The sequence below is a fragment of the Pongo pygmaeus genome, chromosome 20 (genome assembly GCF_028885625.2).
Source record: "Pongo pygmaeus isolate AG05252 chromosome 20, NHGRI_mPonPyg2-v2.0_pri, whole genome shotgun sequence".
NCBI classification, from domain to species: domain Eukaryota; kingdom Metazoa; phylum Chordata; class Mammalia; order Primates; family Hominidae; genus Pongo; species Pongo pygmaeus.
In genome coordinates this window covers 451,179-465,971 of record NC_072393.2, presented here as the reverse complement: position 1 = coordinate 465,971, position 14,793 = coordinate 451,179, and the positions used below count along the sequence as shown (strand labels likewise).

Sequence of the window (14,793 nt, the reverse complement as noted above, 5' to 3'; positions counted from 1 at the left end):
CTCGGGGCCACCCCGGAGGGAGCAGAGCTGGGGCGGGAGGTCCACAAAACGGCAGGACTCCTGGGCCCCAGGATCAGGCTGGACTCCGCCCGCCCAGGGCCCGTCCCCACCCGGCAGGCAGGTGGCCGCTCAGACCGGACCGGGGACAGAGTGTGGCTGTGTGGCCGCCTCCCAGGCTGGAGACAAGGCGGTAGTGTCTGTCCTCTGCAGCCTGTCCCTGCCCGGCCGGCCAGGGCGGGGAATGTCAGGCGGGCGGGCCGGGAACGCGCGGGAAGCAGCCCCAGGGCGCAGGCCCCTCCCCAGGACGCGCAGGACGCGCCCCCCTGGCCCCTCCCCAGACCCGGCGCCCCCCTCGCCCCTCCCCAGGCCCGGGCGCCCCCCTGGCCCCTCCCCAGGCCCGGGCGCCCCCCTCGCCCCTCCCCAGGCCCGGGCGCCCCCCTCGCCCCTCCCCAGGCCCGGGCGCCCCCCTCGCCCCTCCCCAGGCCCGGGCGCCCCCCTCGCCCCTCCCCAGGCCCGGGCGCCCCCCTCGCCCCTCCCCAGGCCCGGGCGCCCCCCTCGCCCCTCCCCAGGCCCGGGCGCCCCCCTCGCCCCTCCCCAGGCCCGGGCGCCCCCCTCGCCCCTCCCCAGGCCCGGGCGCCCCCCTCGCCCCTCCCCAGGCCCGGGCGCCCCCCTCGCCCCTCCCCAGGCCCGGGCGCCCCCCTCGCCCCTCCCCAGGCCCGGGCGCCCCCCTCGCCCCTCCCCAGGCCCGGGCGCCCCCATCGCCCCTCCCCAGGCCCGGGCGCCCCCCTCGCCCCTCCCCAGGCCCGGGCGCCCCCCTCGCCCCTCCCCAGGCCCGGGCGCCCCCCTCGCCCCTCCTCAGACCCGGCGCCCCCCTCGCCCCTCCTCAGACCCGGCGCCCCCCTCGCCTTTCCCCAGGACACGCAGGATGCGCCCCCCTCGACCCTCCCCAGGCCCGGAGCCCTCCTCGCCCCTCCCCAGGCCCGGGCGCCGCCGCCCCGGTGATGGATGGAGGGGCCCGCGGGAGGCGGTCGCCGTGGCAACCGCGCCGTCCCCATGGCAACGCCGAGGCCCGGCGCGCGGGGGTGGGGCGGGCGCAGCATCTCCCGCCCCCGGCCTGTGCTGGGGGGGTTGGGGGGGCCGAGGCTTCGGGCCTGGGGCGGCCTAGACGGGCGGGAGGGGTCGGGAATTTCTCCCCCGCGCTGAGGCTGGGGGAGGGGAGGGGGGTCCCGTCTGCGCGTTTAGGGGGCGCCCGCCCAGGAAGGGGCTTCCATCCGGGAGGGGTGTGGACCCGCCCCCGACGCCGGGTAGCCAAGGTCAGGCCGACAGAACGCTCCACGTCACAGATCGGAAAAATCAAGCGAAATATGACCACGACGCACGGATCAAAACGGCCACAAACCGAGAACGCCTTCCCCAGAGCTCGCTCCCTCCTGCGGCCGGGTCAGCCCCATTTCACCGACGGGGAAACTGAGGCCGGGCAGGGCGGCGGGCAGACGGCCTTCGCCAGGCGTTCATCCTCCTGCGGGCGGGGCCCGCCAGGCGTGGGGGAGTCTCATTCCCGTTTCATCGGCGAGGCCGGGACCAGGACCCCGGCGCAGGGGCTTCCCGGGGTCGGCGGGACGGCGAAGGCTCAGGCTCCCCCGGGCTCACGGAGGGAAGCGGAGGTCAGATCACAAAAGGTCTTACATGCTGGGCGGAGGAGCTGAGTCCCGGGCAAAGGCGTGGAAAGGCTCAGGGCGGCGGCGGTCCTGGTGCCGCTGCGGGTCCCGGGGCAGGTGCTGGGTCTCCGAGCCTCCCTGGCTCCCGGCAGCCGCGCAGAGCCCCTGGAGCGCCACGCCCCCCGCCCGACGCCCACCCCGGCGCGCACAGGCCTCCCGTCCCTGCGATGCTTTTTACGGCGTGTGGCGGTGTGGGCGGCTCGGGGCCCGGCGAGGGCGTCGTCTGGAGCGCGTGAGATAATCTGGCTCCAGGAGATGAGTTCATGAGGCCCAAACCCGACGAGAGCCCCGCAGAGGCCTCCGCGGTGCGGGGCGTTGGTGTTGGAAGGGCCCAGAGAGGTTACGCAACGGCCAAGGTCACCCAGCGAGCAGGGCGGGCCCTGTCCGAGGCGGGAGGGGCGTGTGTGTGATGGGGGCGTCGCACTTGTCCTTCCAGAACCCACACCCGGGCAGCTCCAGCCAGAACGAGGGGGTCCCTGCCCAGGCAGGCGCCGAGCCCAGCGCCGGGAACATTCCTGCTGCTAATTGAAAGGAAAGAGCTGACGGTGACCTTGGCCATCGTGGGGGGGTGGGGGAGTCACGCGGGGCTGCGAGGTGTGGGGTGCGGGGGGGCAGGGGGGCCCCTTCCCCCACCGGGCAGGGGATGGAGTTCGGGGAATCTGGACCCCAGCTGCTTCCCAGCCCCGGCGATACTCCGTCCTCAGAACCTGTGTCTCCCCTGAGCGTTGGCACCCCCCGCCCTGCTTCCTCCACCACCCTGCCCTGCTTCCAAATCCCGGAGTCCGAGCCCCAATGTCAGCCCCTCACCCTTCATCAGCTCCCAGCTTCCCCTTTCCCTTCTCCACTGCCAAGATCAGCTCAAGCACAGCCACCTCCTCCAGGCAGCCTTCCAGGAAGGAACCTCCTCCCAGCCCTCCCAGGATGCAGCACGGAGGCCCCCAGCGCCACCCCAGTCTCTGGGGCACCGAGAACCCTAAACGGGTTACAGCAGAGAGGCATCACCCCGGAGGAGAGAAGACGGAGGTCAAAGCAGGCCACAGATGCAGAGAAGCAAACCTGTTGCCTATTAACCTGGGGTGGGAAGGGACCCTGCCCGGCCCCTCAGGGGAAGAAGGGGCAGTGAGGCGTGAACGGGGCCTTCCCTGGCTTTCAGCAGGGTCTCAGGGCAAACCCTGCTGCAGAGGCCCCATGGTCCCTCCCCACTCGACTGCACTCCAGCCACACTCCTGAGACGTCCCACAGAGCTCCCACCTCAGGGCCGCTGTGCTGGCTGCACTGCTGCCTGGCACACGGTCACCCAGACCTCCCCGGGCCTCAGGCCCAAGGCCTTTCTGCAGACGTCACCTCCTCATTTAGGCCTCTTCTGGCCTAATTTTCAGCTCCAGGCACCCCTGCAGCCGTCACCACTCGGATCACTTTACTTATCTTTTTCTTTTTTTTTTTTTTTGAGATGGAGTTTCCCTCTGTTGCCCAGGCTGGAGTGCGGTGGCACGATCTCGGCTCACTGCAACCTCCACCTCCTTGGTTCAAGCGATTCTCCTGCCTCAGCCTCCTGAGTAGCTGGGATTACAGGCACCTGCCACCATGCCCAGCTAATTTTCGTATTTTTGGTAGAGATGGGGTTTCACCATGTTGGCCAGGCTGGTCTCGAACTCCTGACCTCAGGTGATTCGCCCGCCTCAGCCTCCCAAAGTGCTGGGATTACAGGCGTGATCTTGTCTTCCCACCAGGACAGCAACTGTGTCATTTTTGTCCCTGCCATGTCCCTGGCACCAGGCATACAGCAGGTGCTCAATAAATGCTTGCTGCCCCAGGGAGTCAATTAGGGTCTTTCCATCTTCAGAGGAAACCCCCACCCAGAAGTCCCCCCAACCCCAACCCCCTCTTCTCACACTCCCGCCACTCCCAGGGCCACCTGTCATCTGATCACTGCCTCTTCTTTTTAAAGAAACTCACTGTCACGACTTACATTTATGTAAAGTAGGACCCGGACTCCTCAGTGTGAACAGAGCACAAGCTCCAACCATCTCGGGGGGGAACTACAGATTCACAGATAAACCAACCCGGGTGTCCATCCACAGATGCGTGGGTAAACGCAATGTGGCCATCCACGCACTGGGACACGACTCAGCCGCGAACAGTAGCGAGCCACAGCACGGAAGCACCTTGAGGACATCACGCTCAGTGAGAGACGCCAGACACAGAAGGCCACGCAGCGTGTGATCCCATGTCTACGAAATGTCCAGGACCTGCCGATCCAGAGACAGGAAGGGGATTGGCTCCCTAAGGGCTGGGGGAGGGACGGGAGGGGATGCCTAATGGGGACAGGGCTTGTTTTGGGAGTGAAGAAAATGTTCTAAAATTGTGGTGAAAGATACACAACTCTGCTGGGCGCAGTGACTCACACCTGTAATCCCAGCACTTTGGGAGGCCAAGGCAGGTGGATCACAAGGTCAAGAGATCGAGACCATCCTGGTCAATATGGTGAAACCCTGTCTCTATCAAAAACACAAAAATTAGCCAGGCGTGGTGGCGCGTGCCTGTAATCTCAGCTGCTCAGGAGGCTGAGGCAGGAGAACCGCTTGAACCCGGGAGGCGGAGGTTGCAGTGAGCCGGGATTACGTCACTGCACTCCAGCCTATGTGACAGAGAGACTCCGTCCCAAAAAAAAAAAGTACACCCTGTCAGTGTACTAAAAACGACTGAGCTGTACACTTTAAGCAGCCAGACTGCGTAGCGTGTGAAATGTATTTTAATGAAGCTGTTAAGAATGATATACATACAGACGTGTGTATACATACCTGTGTACGTGTGTGTATACGTGCGTGTGTAATGGGAACGCCAGCCTTCTCAACAAGGGCCAGGCCAGGGGCTGTGGTCCTTCCCAACCCCCATGGGGTGCTGAAGCCCCTGCTGGCCCTGCCCTGAGACTTTGCATGGTCGGAAGCGTTTGAATACAAACTGATGAGAACATCAGCTTCTCCCTGACAGGGGTTACTGAAGCACCCTGGGCCTCTGTCCCTCCCCAGCCTTCAGGGTCCCGCATCTCTGCCTCCATTGCCCACAGCCTCTGCCCACCCAGGAGGGGCTCCCAGGCCTGGCCCCGTCCCACCACCAGTCTGTTGACCAGGCAGCGCCTCCCACTCAGCTGGCCTCACTCAGGTCCTAATCTAAGCTTTCTTTTTTTTTTTTTTTTTTAGAGAGAGAGAGTCTCGCTCTGTCACCCAGGCTGGAGTGCAGTGGCGCAATCTCGGCTCACTGCAACCTCCTCCTCCTGGGTTCAAGCGATTCTCCTGCCTCAGCCTCCCGAGTAGCTGGGAGTACAGGCACCTGCCATCATGCCCGGCTAATTTTTGTATTTTTGGTAGAGACGGGGTTTCACCATGTTGGCCAGGCTGGTTTCGAACTCCTGATCTCAGGTGATCTGCCCGCCTCGGCCTCCCAAAGTCTGGGATTACAGGCGTGAGCCACCGTGCCCAGCCGTAATCTAAATCTAAGTCTTCCCCATCCCAAGGCCTAGCTCCCCTTCCCTCTTCCCACCCAGTCCAGGCTCTGTCCTGGTGACCAGCTCTGACTGTCCCTGAATTTCTGCTTGAAACCCTGGGGCAGGGGACAGCCACTCTGGCCTGATTTTACACTCCTCAGACACCAAGACGTCCACACAGCCATCCTCCCAGAGGACGCCCTCCACCCCCTCATGTATCCAGCGACCAGGCTACTTCTCCCCAGCCAGGGTGCCCCATCCCTGTGGGCATTGCTGACCACACATCGTTCAGGAATCCCGTGTTTGCCCTCCTAGACATGGGGTCCTGCCCCCTCTGGCTCTGCCATTTCTCTCCATGTGGCCCCTGTGGCCACAATCCAGACTTGGCCATGACTTGCTCCTCCCTGGGCTCACCCCTCAGCTGCCAGAGCCTTTTTTTGATGACCAGGTCAGCCACTGCTCCTCCCCTGCTCACACACTATCCATGACTCCCCATCCTGGCACTCAAGGCCCAGCAGGAACAAACACCAAAGAGCATTCTCTTCAAAGAGCTTTCCCACTTCTAGCCTTTTGCACATACCAGTCCCTCCACAAGGTGCATCCTTCTGCCTGCCTGGATGAACCCTGAAACATCCTTCTCAGAAAAGGTTCATGATGGACTGGATGAGGAAGCCTTTCTCACACCTCAGAGAAGACCCTGCGTGGCCTTCCAGACCCTGCTGATCCCGCACAGCACGAGGATGGTGAGGAGGGAGCATTTGTTCAATAAACAAATGACGGGTTTCCTAGATCAAGAAAGGATGAGAGGAAACGGGCCCACACTCAGAAAAAAGTGATATAATGCTTTCTTTTTTTTTTTTTTTTTTTTTTGAGACAGAGTCTTGCTCTGTCGCTCAGGTTGGAGTGCAGTGGTGCAATCTCGGCTCACTGCAAGCTCCGCCTCCCAGGTTCAAGCGATTCTCCTGCCTCAGCCTCCTGAGTAGCTGGGATTATAGGCGCCTGCCACCACGCCCGCCCAGCTAATTTTTTTGTATTTTTAGTAGAGATGGGGTTTCACTATGTTGGCCAGGCTGGTCTCGAACTCCTGACCTGAGGTGAACCTCCTGCCTCAGACTTCCAAAGAACTGGGATTACAGGCATGAGCCACCGCGCCCGGCTGATATGATGCTTTTAAAGAACATCAGGCTGTGTGCAGAGGCTCACACGTGTGTACTCCCAGCGCTTTGGGAGGCTGAGGTGGGAGGATGCTTGAGCCCAGGAGTTTGAGACCGGCCTGGGCAACACAGGGAAACCCCGTCTCTACAAAAACAAAACAAAACATACTAATTAGCAGGGTGTGGTGGTGGCACCTGTAGTCCCAGCTACTCAAGAGGCTGGGTGGAGGATCACATGAGTCTGGGACGTGGAGGCTGCAGTGAGCTATGATCACACCTCTGCACTCCAGCCTGAGCAACACAGTAAGACCCAGTCTAAAAAAAGAAGGCCGGGCGCGGTGGCTCACGCCTGTAATCGCAGCACTTTGGGAGGCTGAGGCGAGCAGATCACGAGGTCAGGAGATCGAGACCATCCTGGCTAACACGGTGAAACCCCATCTCTACTAAAAACACAAAAAATTAGCTGGGCGTGGTGGTGGGCGCCTGTAGTCCCAGCTACTCAGGAGGCTGAGGCAGGAGAATGGCGTGAACCCGGGAGGCGGGGCTTGCAGTGAGCCGAGATCGCGCCACTGCACTCCAGCCTGGGTGACAGAGCGAGATTCTGTCTCAAAAAGGAAGAAAAGAAAGAAAAGAAAGAAAGAAGAAAGAAGGAAAGAAAGAAGAGAAAGAGAAAGAAAGAAAGAAAGAAAAAGAAAGAAAGAACGAACGAACATAGGCTGGGCATGGTGGCTCATGCGTGTAATCCCAGCACTTTGGGAGGCCGAGGCAGGCAGATCACTTTAGGCCAGAAGTTCAAGACCAGCCTGGCCAACATGGTGAACAACCTTGTCTCTACTAAAAAATATACAAAAAGCCGGGCATGGTAGCTCACGCCTGTAATCCCAGCACTTTGGGAGGCCAAGGAGCGTAGATCACGAGGTCAGGAGATCGAGACCATCCTGGCTAACACAGCAAAACCGCATCTCTACTAAAAATACAAAAAAATTAGCCGGGCATGGTGGCGGGTACCTGTAGTCCCAGCTACTCGGGAGGCTGAGGCAGGAGAATGGCTTGAACCCAGGAGGCGGAGCTTGTAGTGAGCTGAGATCGCGCCACTGCACTCCAGCCTGGGTGACAGGGCGAGACTCCGTCTCGGAAAAAAAAAAAAAAAAGAAAGAAAGAAAAAAAAACATAGGCTGGGCATGGTGGCTCATTCCTGTAATCCCAGCACTTTGGGAGGCTGAGACGGGCGGACGACTTGAGGTCAGGAGTTCGAGACCAGCCTGGCCAACATGGTGAAACCCTGTCTCTACTAAAAATATACAAAAAATTAGCCAGGCGTGGTGGCGCATGCCTGTAGTCCCAGACACTTGGGAGGCTGAGGCATGAGAATCGTGTGAACCCAGGAGGCAGAGGTTGCTATAAGCCTAGATCACACCACTGTGCTCCAGCCTGGGTGACAGCGAGACTCCGTCTCAAACAAACAAACAAAAAGAACATAAGCCAGTTTCCTAGCTTCAAAATCTGAGGCCCTTGAGGATGAACCTGGCTAACGGGTAGAGGCAGAGATGCCCCCATTGGGTGGTGTTCAGAGGGTCCAGGACCATACAGCACCTGCCCTTCCTCTACCCCTGCCTCCCCTAATGATGGCAGTCACATCCCCACTCGCCAGATGAGAATAGTGAGGCCCGGAGGAGACTGACATGCCAAGGTGTGACGGGGAGTCGGGACACCCTCTCTCCACACTCCTCTCCCAAATCACAGAACGGCATGGGAGGGCACAGAAGCAGGGCAGATGCCCCAGGAGCCAAGACCACCGACAAGACCACCTTCTGTGTTTCTCAGTAAACACACCAGGATTGAAAGCCGACACCAGGATGTCTGATATCCAGAACATCACGCCCCACAAGACCACAACCCCCAGACACAGGTACCAAAAACCCTCCCCTGTCCCCGGCGGCTTAGAGGGAGCACGCTCGGCCCACCCAGCAGCAAATCCCCATCCATGCCTCTGCAGCTGTGTCCTTACATGTGCCACTGGACCGTCCTGTACCTCAGTTTCCCTCTCTCACAGGGCTTCTGTAAGGATCAAGGGAGTGGGCCGTGCACAGTGCCTCATACCTGTAATCCCAGCACTTTAGGAGGCCCAGCTGGGCGGATCACCTGAGGTCAGGAGTTTGAAACCAGCCTGCCCAACATGGCGAAACCTCGGCTCTGCTAAAAATACAAAAATTAGCTGGGCGTGGTAGCGGGCGCCTGTAATCCCAGCTACTCGGCAGGCTGAGGCAGGAGAATCGCTTGAACCCAGGAGGCGGAGGTTGTAGTGAGCCGAGATCGCGCCACTGCACTCCAGCCTGGGTGACAGAGAGAGACTCTGTCTCTAATAAAAAAAAAGCCAGGCATGGTGGCTCACGCCTGTAATCCCAGCACTTTGGGAGGCCGAGGAGGGTGGATCACAAGGTCAGGAGATTGAGATCATCCTGGCTAACACTGTGAAACCCCGTCTCTACCAAAAATACAAAAAATTAGCCAAGCGTGATGGCGGGCGCCTGTAGTCCCAGCTACTCGGGAGGCTGAGGCAGGAGAACCGCTTGAACCCAGGAGGCGGAGGTTGCAGTGAGCCGGGATCACGCCACTGCACTGCCTGGGAGATGGAGCAAGACTCTGTCTCAAAAAAAAAAAAAAGGGATCAAGGGTCAAGGGAGTTTTCACCCATAAAGCATTTGGAACAGGGCCGTGGAAAAGGCAAGTGCCAGCCGGGCGCGTGGCTCACGCCTGTCATTCCAGCACTTTGGGAGGCCGAGGCAGGCGGATCACCTAAGGTCAGGAGTTCAAGACCAGCCTGGGCAACCTGGTGAAACCCTGTCTCTACTAAAAATACAAAAATTAGCCAGGCGTGGTGGCGGGCACCTGTAGTCATAGCTACTCGGGAGGCTGAGGTAGGAGAATTGCTTGAACCTGGGAGGCGGAGGTTGCAGTGAGTGGAGATCGCAGCTCTGCACTCCAGCGTGGACAACAGAGAGATACTCTGTCTCCAAAAAAAAAAAAAAAAAAAAAAAAGCGTCAGAGGAATTCACACATATAAAGCACTCAGAACAGGGCCGTGGAAAAGGCAGGTACCCACTTAATGGTTGCTGAGTGAATAAATTACGCCTGCACTTCTCAAACTTCCTTCCCATGCAATGCTGTCGTCCCAGCTACTTGGGAGGCTGAGGCGGGGAAGTTGCTTGAGCCCAGGAGTTCGAGACTGGCCTGGGCAACATGGAAAAAAGAAAGAAAGAAACCACCTTCCCACCTTCCGCCGCCTCCCCGACAGTATCTGTCTATTCCTTGCCTTCAAAGCCACTCCAATATAAATCAAATCGCCTTGTTTTAGAAGGAAACATTATATTGTGATCAAGACTGAGCAAACCAGAAGCCACCGCCACAAACAAGAGAGCGGAAACATGGAGGAAGAAACAGATACAAGGGAAGTAAAAGCTTGTTATTAAATTCAATTATCACTAGATACTGTTGCCTTTTAACAGGCTCTGCCTCTCATTAAAAAGGGGGATTAGCAAGTGTGAAGGAACGTTAAGGACCCAGTTAGCACCCAACCGAGACTTTCCTCTTGAAAATTTCCAGGTCTGCGAGCAGGGAGGAGTCTGGGCCGGTCTTGACCATCTGTCTAGGCCCAAGTCTGTTCTCCTCCCCATCCTGGGGGTTTGAGCCTTGCCTTTACCTAGGACAGGGCTGTGGGTGCTGGAGAATGGCTGCTCCAGGCCAAAATATCTTTATTTTACCAGCCAGATCATGTGTCACTCAGGGAACACACAAACCCTCCCAAAGCACAGAGATTCTCTCCGAAGCAGAGATTCTCCCCAGCTCCTTCCCGGACGGTCTCCTCACCCTGGCAGCATCAGCCCTGTGGTTAGCAACCCGCTAGTTTTCCTTAAATCCTCACATTAACAAAAAATAACTTAACCTGTTCTTGAATGACATTTAAAATTCTTTAAATTCTTAAATTCATTTGTGAAACTTTCCAGTGAGACGGGCACCACCACAAACCACAGCCAGCTCCCGTGTCTTCGACTGGAAAATCTGTGGAAACGGGAGGAGGCAAGCGATCACGTTCTAGCGGACGGGGCCTTGGTGCTTGACGTCCGCTGGGGAGAAGAACGAGGGGGCAGGTGTCCAAGACCGGGCGGCACCAGATGGGCCTGTCCCCACCCATTGTCAGCCCGGGAACCGGGGAGAGAGGCGTCTTCGCATGGCGGCTCACAGCCGGTTAACGCTGGGTGCCTGTCCCATATCTGCGTCCCCAAAAGCAATGATGACCCAATGTGGGACCTGTGGGCCACCCTCTGACCCCGGACGGAGAAACCGTGGGGCAGAGCAGGAGGCACCGAGGTCCCCCCCGCCCCAGGCTCTGTGTGATGGAGGGGGGTTTGGGGGGCACAGCAGCTCCTCTCTGGGCCTCAGTATCTCCCGTGGGAAAGGAAGGGGTGGCAGGAAGGAAACAATGGGGCCGACCTGGAGTGTTCCCTGACACCCCTCCTCTGGGCGGGAGATCTCCGTGGTCCTCCTAGGCAGCCCCCTCCCCACAGCCACACCCTGCCCAGGCCTGGCTGTCAGAGGCCCAGAGGCTCCCCCGGGGCCTGGCGAGCAGGGCAGATAAACAAGGCTGGGGGGGTGGGGGTGTGGAGCAGGCAAGTCTGGGCCCTGGCTCCCCTGAGCCCCTGGCTGAGCTCCCGGGGCGGGGTGACGGGGAGCGGGGTCAGGCCTTTGTCTGGGTTTTCAAAAGCAGAGGACACTGGGTGTCTCGCTTTCCCAGGGAGGGAGGGACGCAGCGGCCCCCACCCAGCCGCGGGCGTGGCGGGTCACGGGTGAATCCCCGGGGGAAAGTTGGCGGCTTAGAAAACACGCCCAGTGGGAAGGGCAGGGGGCCACAGGCGGCCTCCAGATCCGGTCTTCGGTCCTAGGGCTGGGGTGGGGACCCGGGCCTCAGCAGGGCAGCTGGCTCCCCTGTCCTGAGATGGGCAGGTGGGTGATCCCAGGAGGCGCCTCCTGACCCCTGCCCGTGCAGTGCCCACCTGTGGGAGTGAGGGGCAGGGGGGCACCAGAGCACCGGGAGGAGGGGACCGGTCCCCGAAACGACCACGCGCCCTCGTTCGGTGCCTGCTGTGCGCAGGAACCCTCCACTGCCCACTTCTCCCGACCCCACACAGGCGCAGGCATGCGGGGGTCCAGGGATCCCAGCCCAGGGCCAGCCCACTCCTGTAGCTACACCATTGGAGCCCCAGCTCCGAGACACTTCCCCGAGAGGGTATCCGACCCAGGCGCCCCGCTGGAAAAAGCCAGTTCCTCTCCATTCTCACACACCCCAGAGACCCAGGAAGCCGAGGGCAGCCCCTCTCCCTCCAGCGGTAACTCGGGACCTGCGCAGTGGCTGGGGGCTCAGGACACCCCTGGAGGCCCTTGGGAAGGGCGGGGGTGGGGGGGCACCGGCCCGCGCGCGCGTCCAGGACGCCAGGAGCCGTGCGCTCAGACTGGGGCGGGGGAAGGGTGCGTGAGCGCGAGGCCGGACCGGAGCAATCTGGGGAGGGGTCGCTCCATCTCCCCGGGGCCACCCACAGGTGGCCGAGAGCCGAGGCTCGCCCTGGAGACGCGGGCGGGGCGCGGGCGGAGACGCGAGCCTCCCCCTCCCCGCGTCCTGGACTGGCCCGAGCCGCCGCTGCCCGGGTCCCCACGCGCCGGTGGGTGGGCAGCCGGGGTCCAGGAGCGGGGAGGCCTCCCGGCAGGCGCGGCCCAGCCCGAGTCTCTTCCCGGCTGAGCTGCGGCCCCAGCAGCCCCGCGCCGCCTCCTGCTCCTCGCGGGGGCCGCGATGCCCCCAATGGGGCGCGAGAGAGGGGGCCTCCCCCCTCCCCGGCTCCCGGCGCTCCGGGCCCCCAGCCCCGCGGCCCGAGCGCGCCTACTCACTCCATCTCCCCGCCGAGGTCCGGGTGGGTCCGCGGTGCCGGGCGGGGGCGGGCGCGGGCGGCGCGCGGGGGAGGGGAGGGGAGGGGAGGGGGACGCGGCCGGGAGGCGGCCGGGGCGGGCTAAGGCCTGGCGGCCCGGGCTGCGCGGCGCGGGGGCGGCGGCACCGGCTCGGGCATCGCCCCGCGCAAAGCTGCTGTTTATTGTCCGGGCGGCGGCGGGCGCGGGGGGTGGGCTGAGCGCGCGCGTCTCCGGCGCGCTCCCCTCTCCCTCCCGCCCGCCCCGCTCCCCGCCCCGCTCCCCTCCCACCTCCCCGCGCTGCGAGCGGGCGCTGCGCCTCCTGCCGGCTGTGCCGCCGCCCCCCGCCCCGCGCGCCCCGCCCCGGGGCACCCCTGAGAAGGGCCTAGGTCTGGGCGCGGCGCTGGGACCCGGCCGTCACCAAGTCCCGCCCCTCCCCAGCTCCTGGGCCAGAGCCGGGACCCTCGCGAAGTCAGACAAGCAAAGGCCTTTCCCGAGAGCCCGGGCGCCGAGAGGGACACACATTTCAGGGCGAGCGAGGGGATAGGGGGGTCCTGGGGAGGCCGCTGCGAGGAGCTGACAGCTCCCTGCAGCCCCGGCCCCGCCCGCAGGGTCCCCAGGCCTCCTTTGCGGGAGTATCTGGTGGAGAGCGCTGTGCCTGCAAAGGCCAGGGGTTGGGGTGGAGACAACCGCAGGTGCTGATGTGTCTGGGCCCTGGCTGGGAGCTGAGCCTGGTCCCCGGGGCTGGAAGTAGGCCGATGAATTTAATCGGCCTCAGGGACCCCATGGCACACTCACTAAAGGCCCAGCGACCAGACGACCAGAGTGAGTGAGAGGGACGGTGGAGGATCAGGGAGCGCTCAGGCTTTGTCCTCAGAGCACTGGGGCGCCACAGCAGGAGACAGGCAGGACCTGTCTTTCCCAACATGTAGGCCGTGGGCCCAGCTTCCCGGTTTCCCGTGAGAACACTGCAGCCCAGCCCCAGCACACCTACTCATGGGGGTCCAGGGTGGACAGGAAGGAAAGATTCTTCCAAACTCCTTAGTTTTCTTATAAAACGGTTCTCCTCTGCCGATGTTTGCTGAATGCCTGTAGATTTAAAGGAAAGTAACCCCGGATGAGCTGTGGAGAAAGATATGGCAGGATGTACCCCAGGCTGAAGACGGCCGTCAACACCTTTTCTTTATTTCTCCCTTTTTACAGTGAATGTGTATTCATTTTAGCATTTAAGACAATAAGATAAATCAGCAGAGGTTAACAAAGCAAACATCCTAAGGAATATCAGGGGGTCTCGGGTCTGATTCCCAGCTCACCCATCTCCAAGCTGTGTGACCCTGGGTCTGTTTCTTAACCTCTCGGAGCTTCATTCCCCCTCCACCCCCCCCCCCCCAAGGCTGTGGGAGGTTAACTGAGTGAGCACACACAAAGGGCTTGGCACAGGGCCCAGCACACACTAGCTCAGGGTTTGGCAAACTTTTTCTGTAAAGGGCCAGAGAGTAAATACTTTCAGCATTGCAGGCACAGTCTCTGCGGCAATGACTCTGCTCTGCCATTGCAGAATGAAAGTAGCCAGAGGCAATATGTAAAACCATGGGCATGGCTCTGTGCCCATAAAACTTTATTTACAAAAACAGGCAGTGGGCCAGAGCTGATCCGAGGGCCGTAGCGTACTGACTCCTGCGCTAGGCACCCAATAAAACTTTATTTACAAAAACAGGCAGTGGGCCAGAGCTGATCCGAGGGCCGTAGCGTACTGACTCCTGCGCTAGGCACCCAATAAAACTGACGTGTGAGTCGTTTCTTCACTGCCCCTTGGCCTCTGTGTTCTTTTAGTCCAAAGTGATTTGTTGAACACCTACTGTGTGCCTGGCACCGTTAGTCACCTGTGATGCAGAAGTCCTGTTTTTGCGGCCAGGAGCCGTGGCTCACGCCTATAATCCCAGCACTTTGGGAGGCTGAGGCTGGTGGATCACGACGAGGTCAAAAGTTTGAGACCATCCTGGCCAACATGGCGAAACCACTTCTTTTTTTGGTGGGGGGGACGGAGTTTCGCTCTTGTTGCCCAAGCTGGAGTGCAATGGCGCGATCTCGGCTCACCGCAACCTCCGTCTCCCAGGTTCAAGTGATTCTCCTGCTTCAGCCTCCCTAGTAGCTGGGATCACAGGCATGAGCCACCATGCTCGGCCAGTGAAACCCCTTCTCTACTAAAAATACAAAACTTAGCTGGGCATGGTGGTGCACGCCTGTAATCCCAGCTACTGGGGAGGCTGAGGCAGAAGAATGGCTTGAACCCAGGAGGCAGAAGTTGCAGTGAGCAGAGAATGCTCCACTGCACTCCAGCCTGGGTGACAGAACAAGACTCCATCTCAAAAAAACAAAAAACAAAAAAAGAAAAAAGAAGTTCTGTCCTTCGAGAGACGGTGATTTTTGTCCCCTACCTAAATGATTCAGGGTGAATGAAATGACTGTTACGTGTAATCCCAAC

The 14,793-nt window shown here is 60.8% G+C and overlaps 1 protein-coding gene across 6 annotated transcripts in view; it reads right to left on the bottom strand.

Annotated features, from left to right (window-relative positions):
• PALM (paralemmin) overlaps nt 1-12,550 on the bottom strand; it is a 37,919-nt gene extending 25,369 nt beyond the window's left edge. For 2 of the 6 annotated variants that reach the window (XM_054473534.2, XM_054473538.2), the window contains exon 1: nt 5,783-5,850. In XM_054473534.2, coding sequence (XP_054329509.1) covers nt 5,783-5,835 — 53 coding nt within the window. In that variant the 5' untranslated portion in view covers nt 5,836-5,850. Of the gene's footprint in view, nt 1-1,686; nt 2,047-5,782; nt 5,851-11,925; nt 11,932-12,293 lie in introns of those variants that run through there. The other 4 variants (XM_054473539.2, XM_054473535.2, XM_054473536.2 and 1 more) reach the window with 4 other exon arrangements.
• Between the last annotated feature and the right edge of the window lie 2,243 nt (nt 12,551-14,793).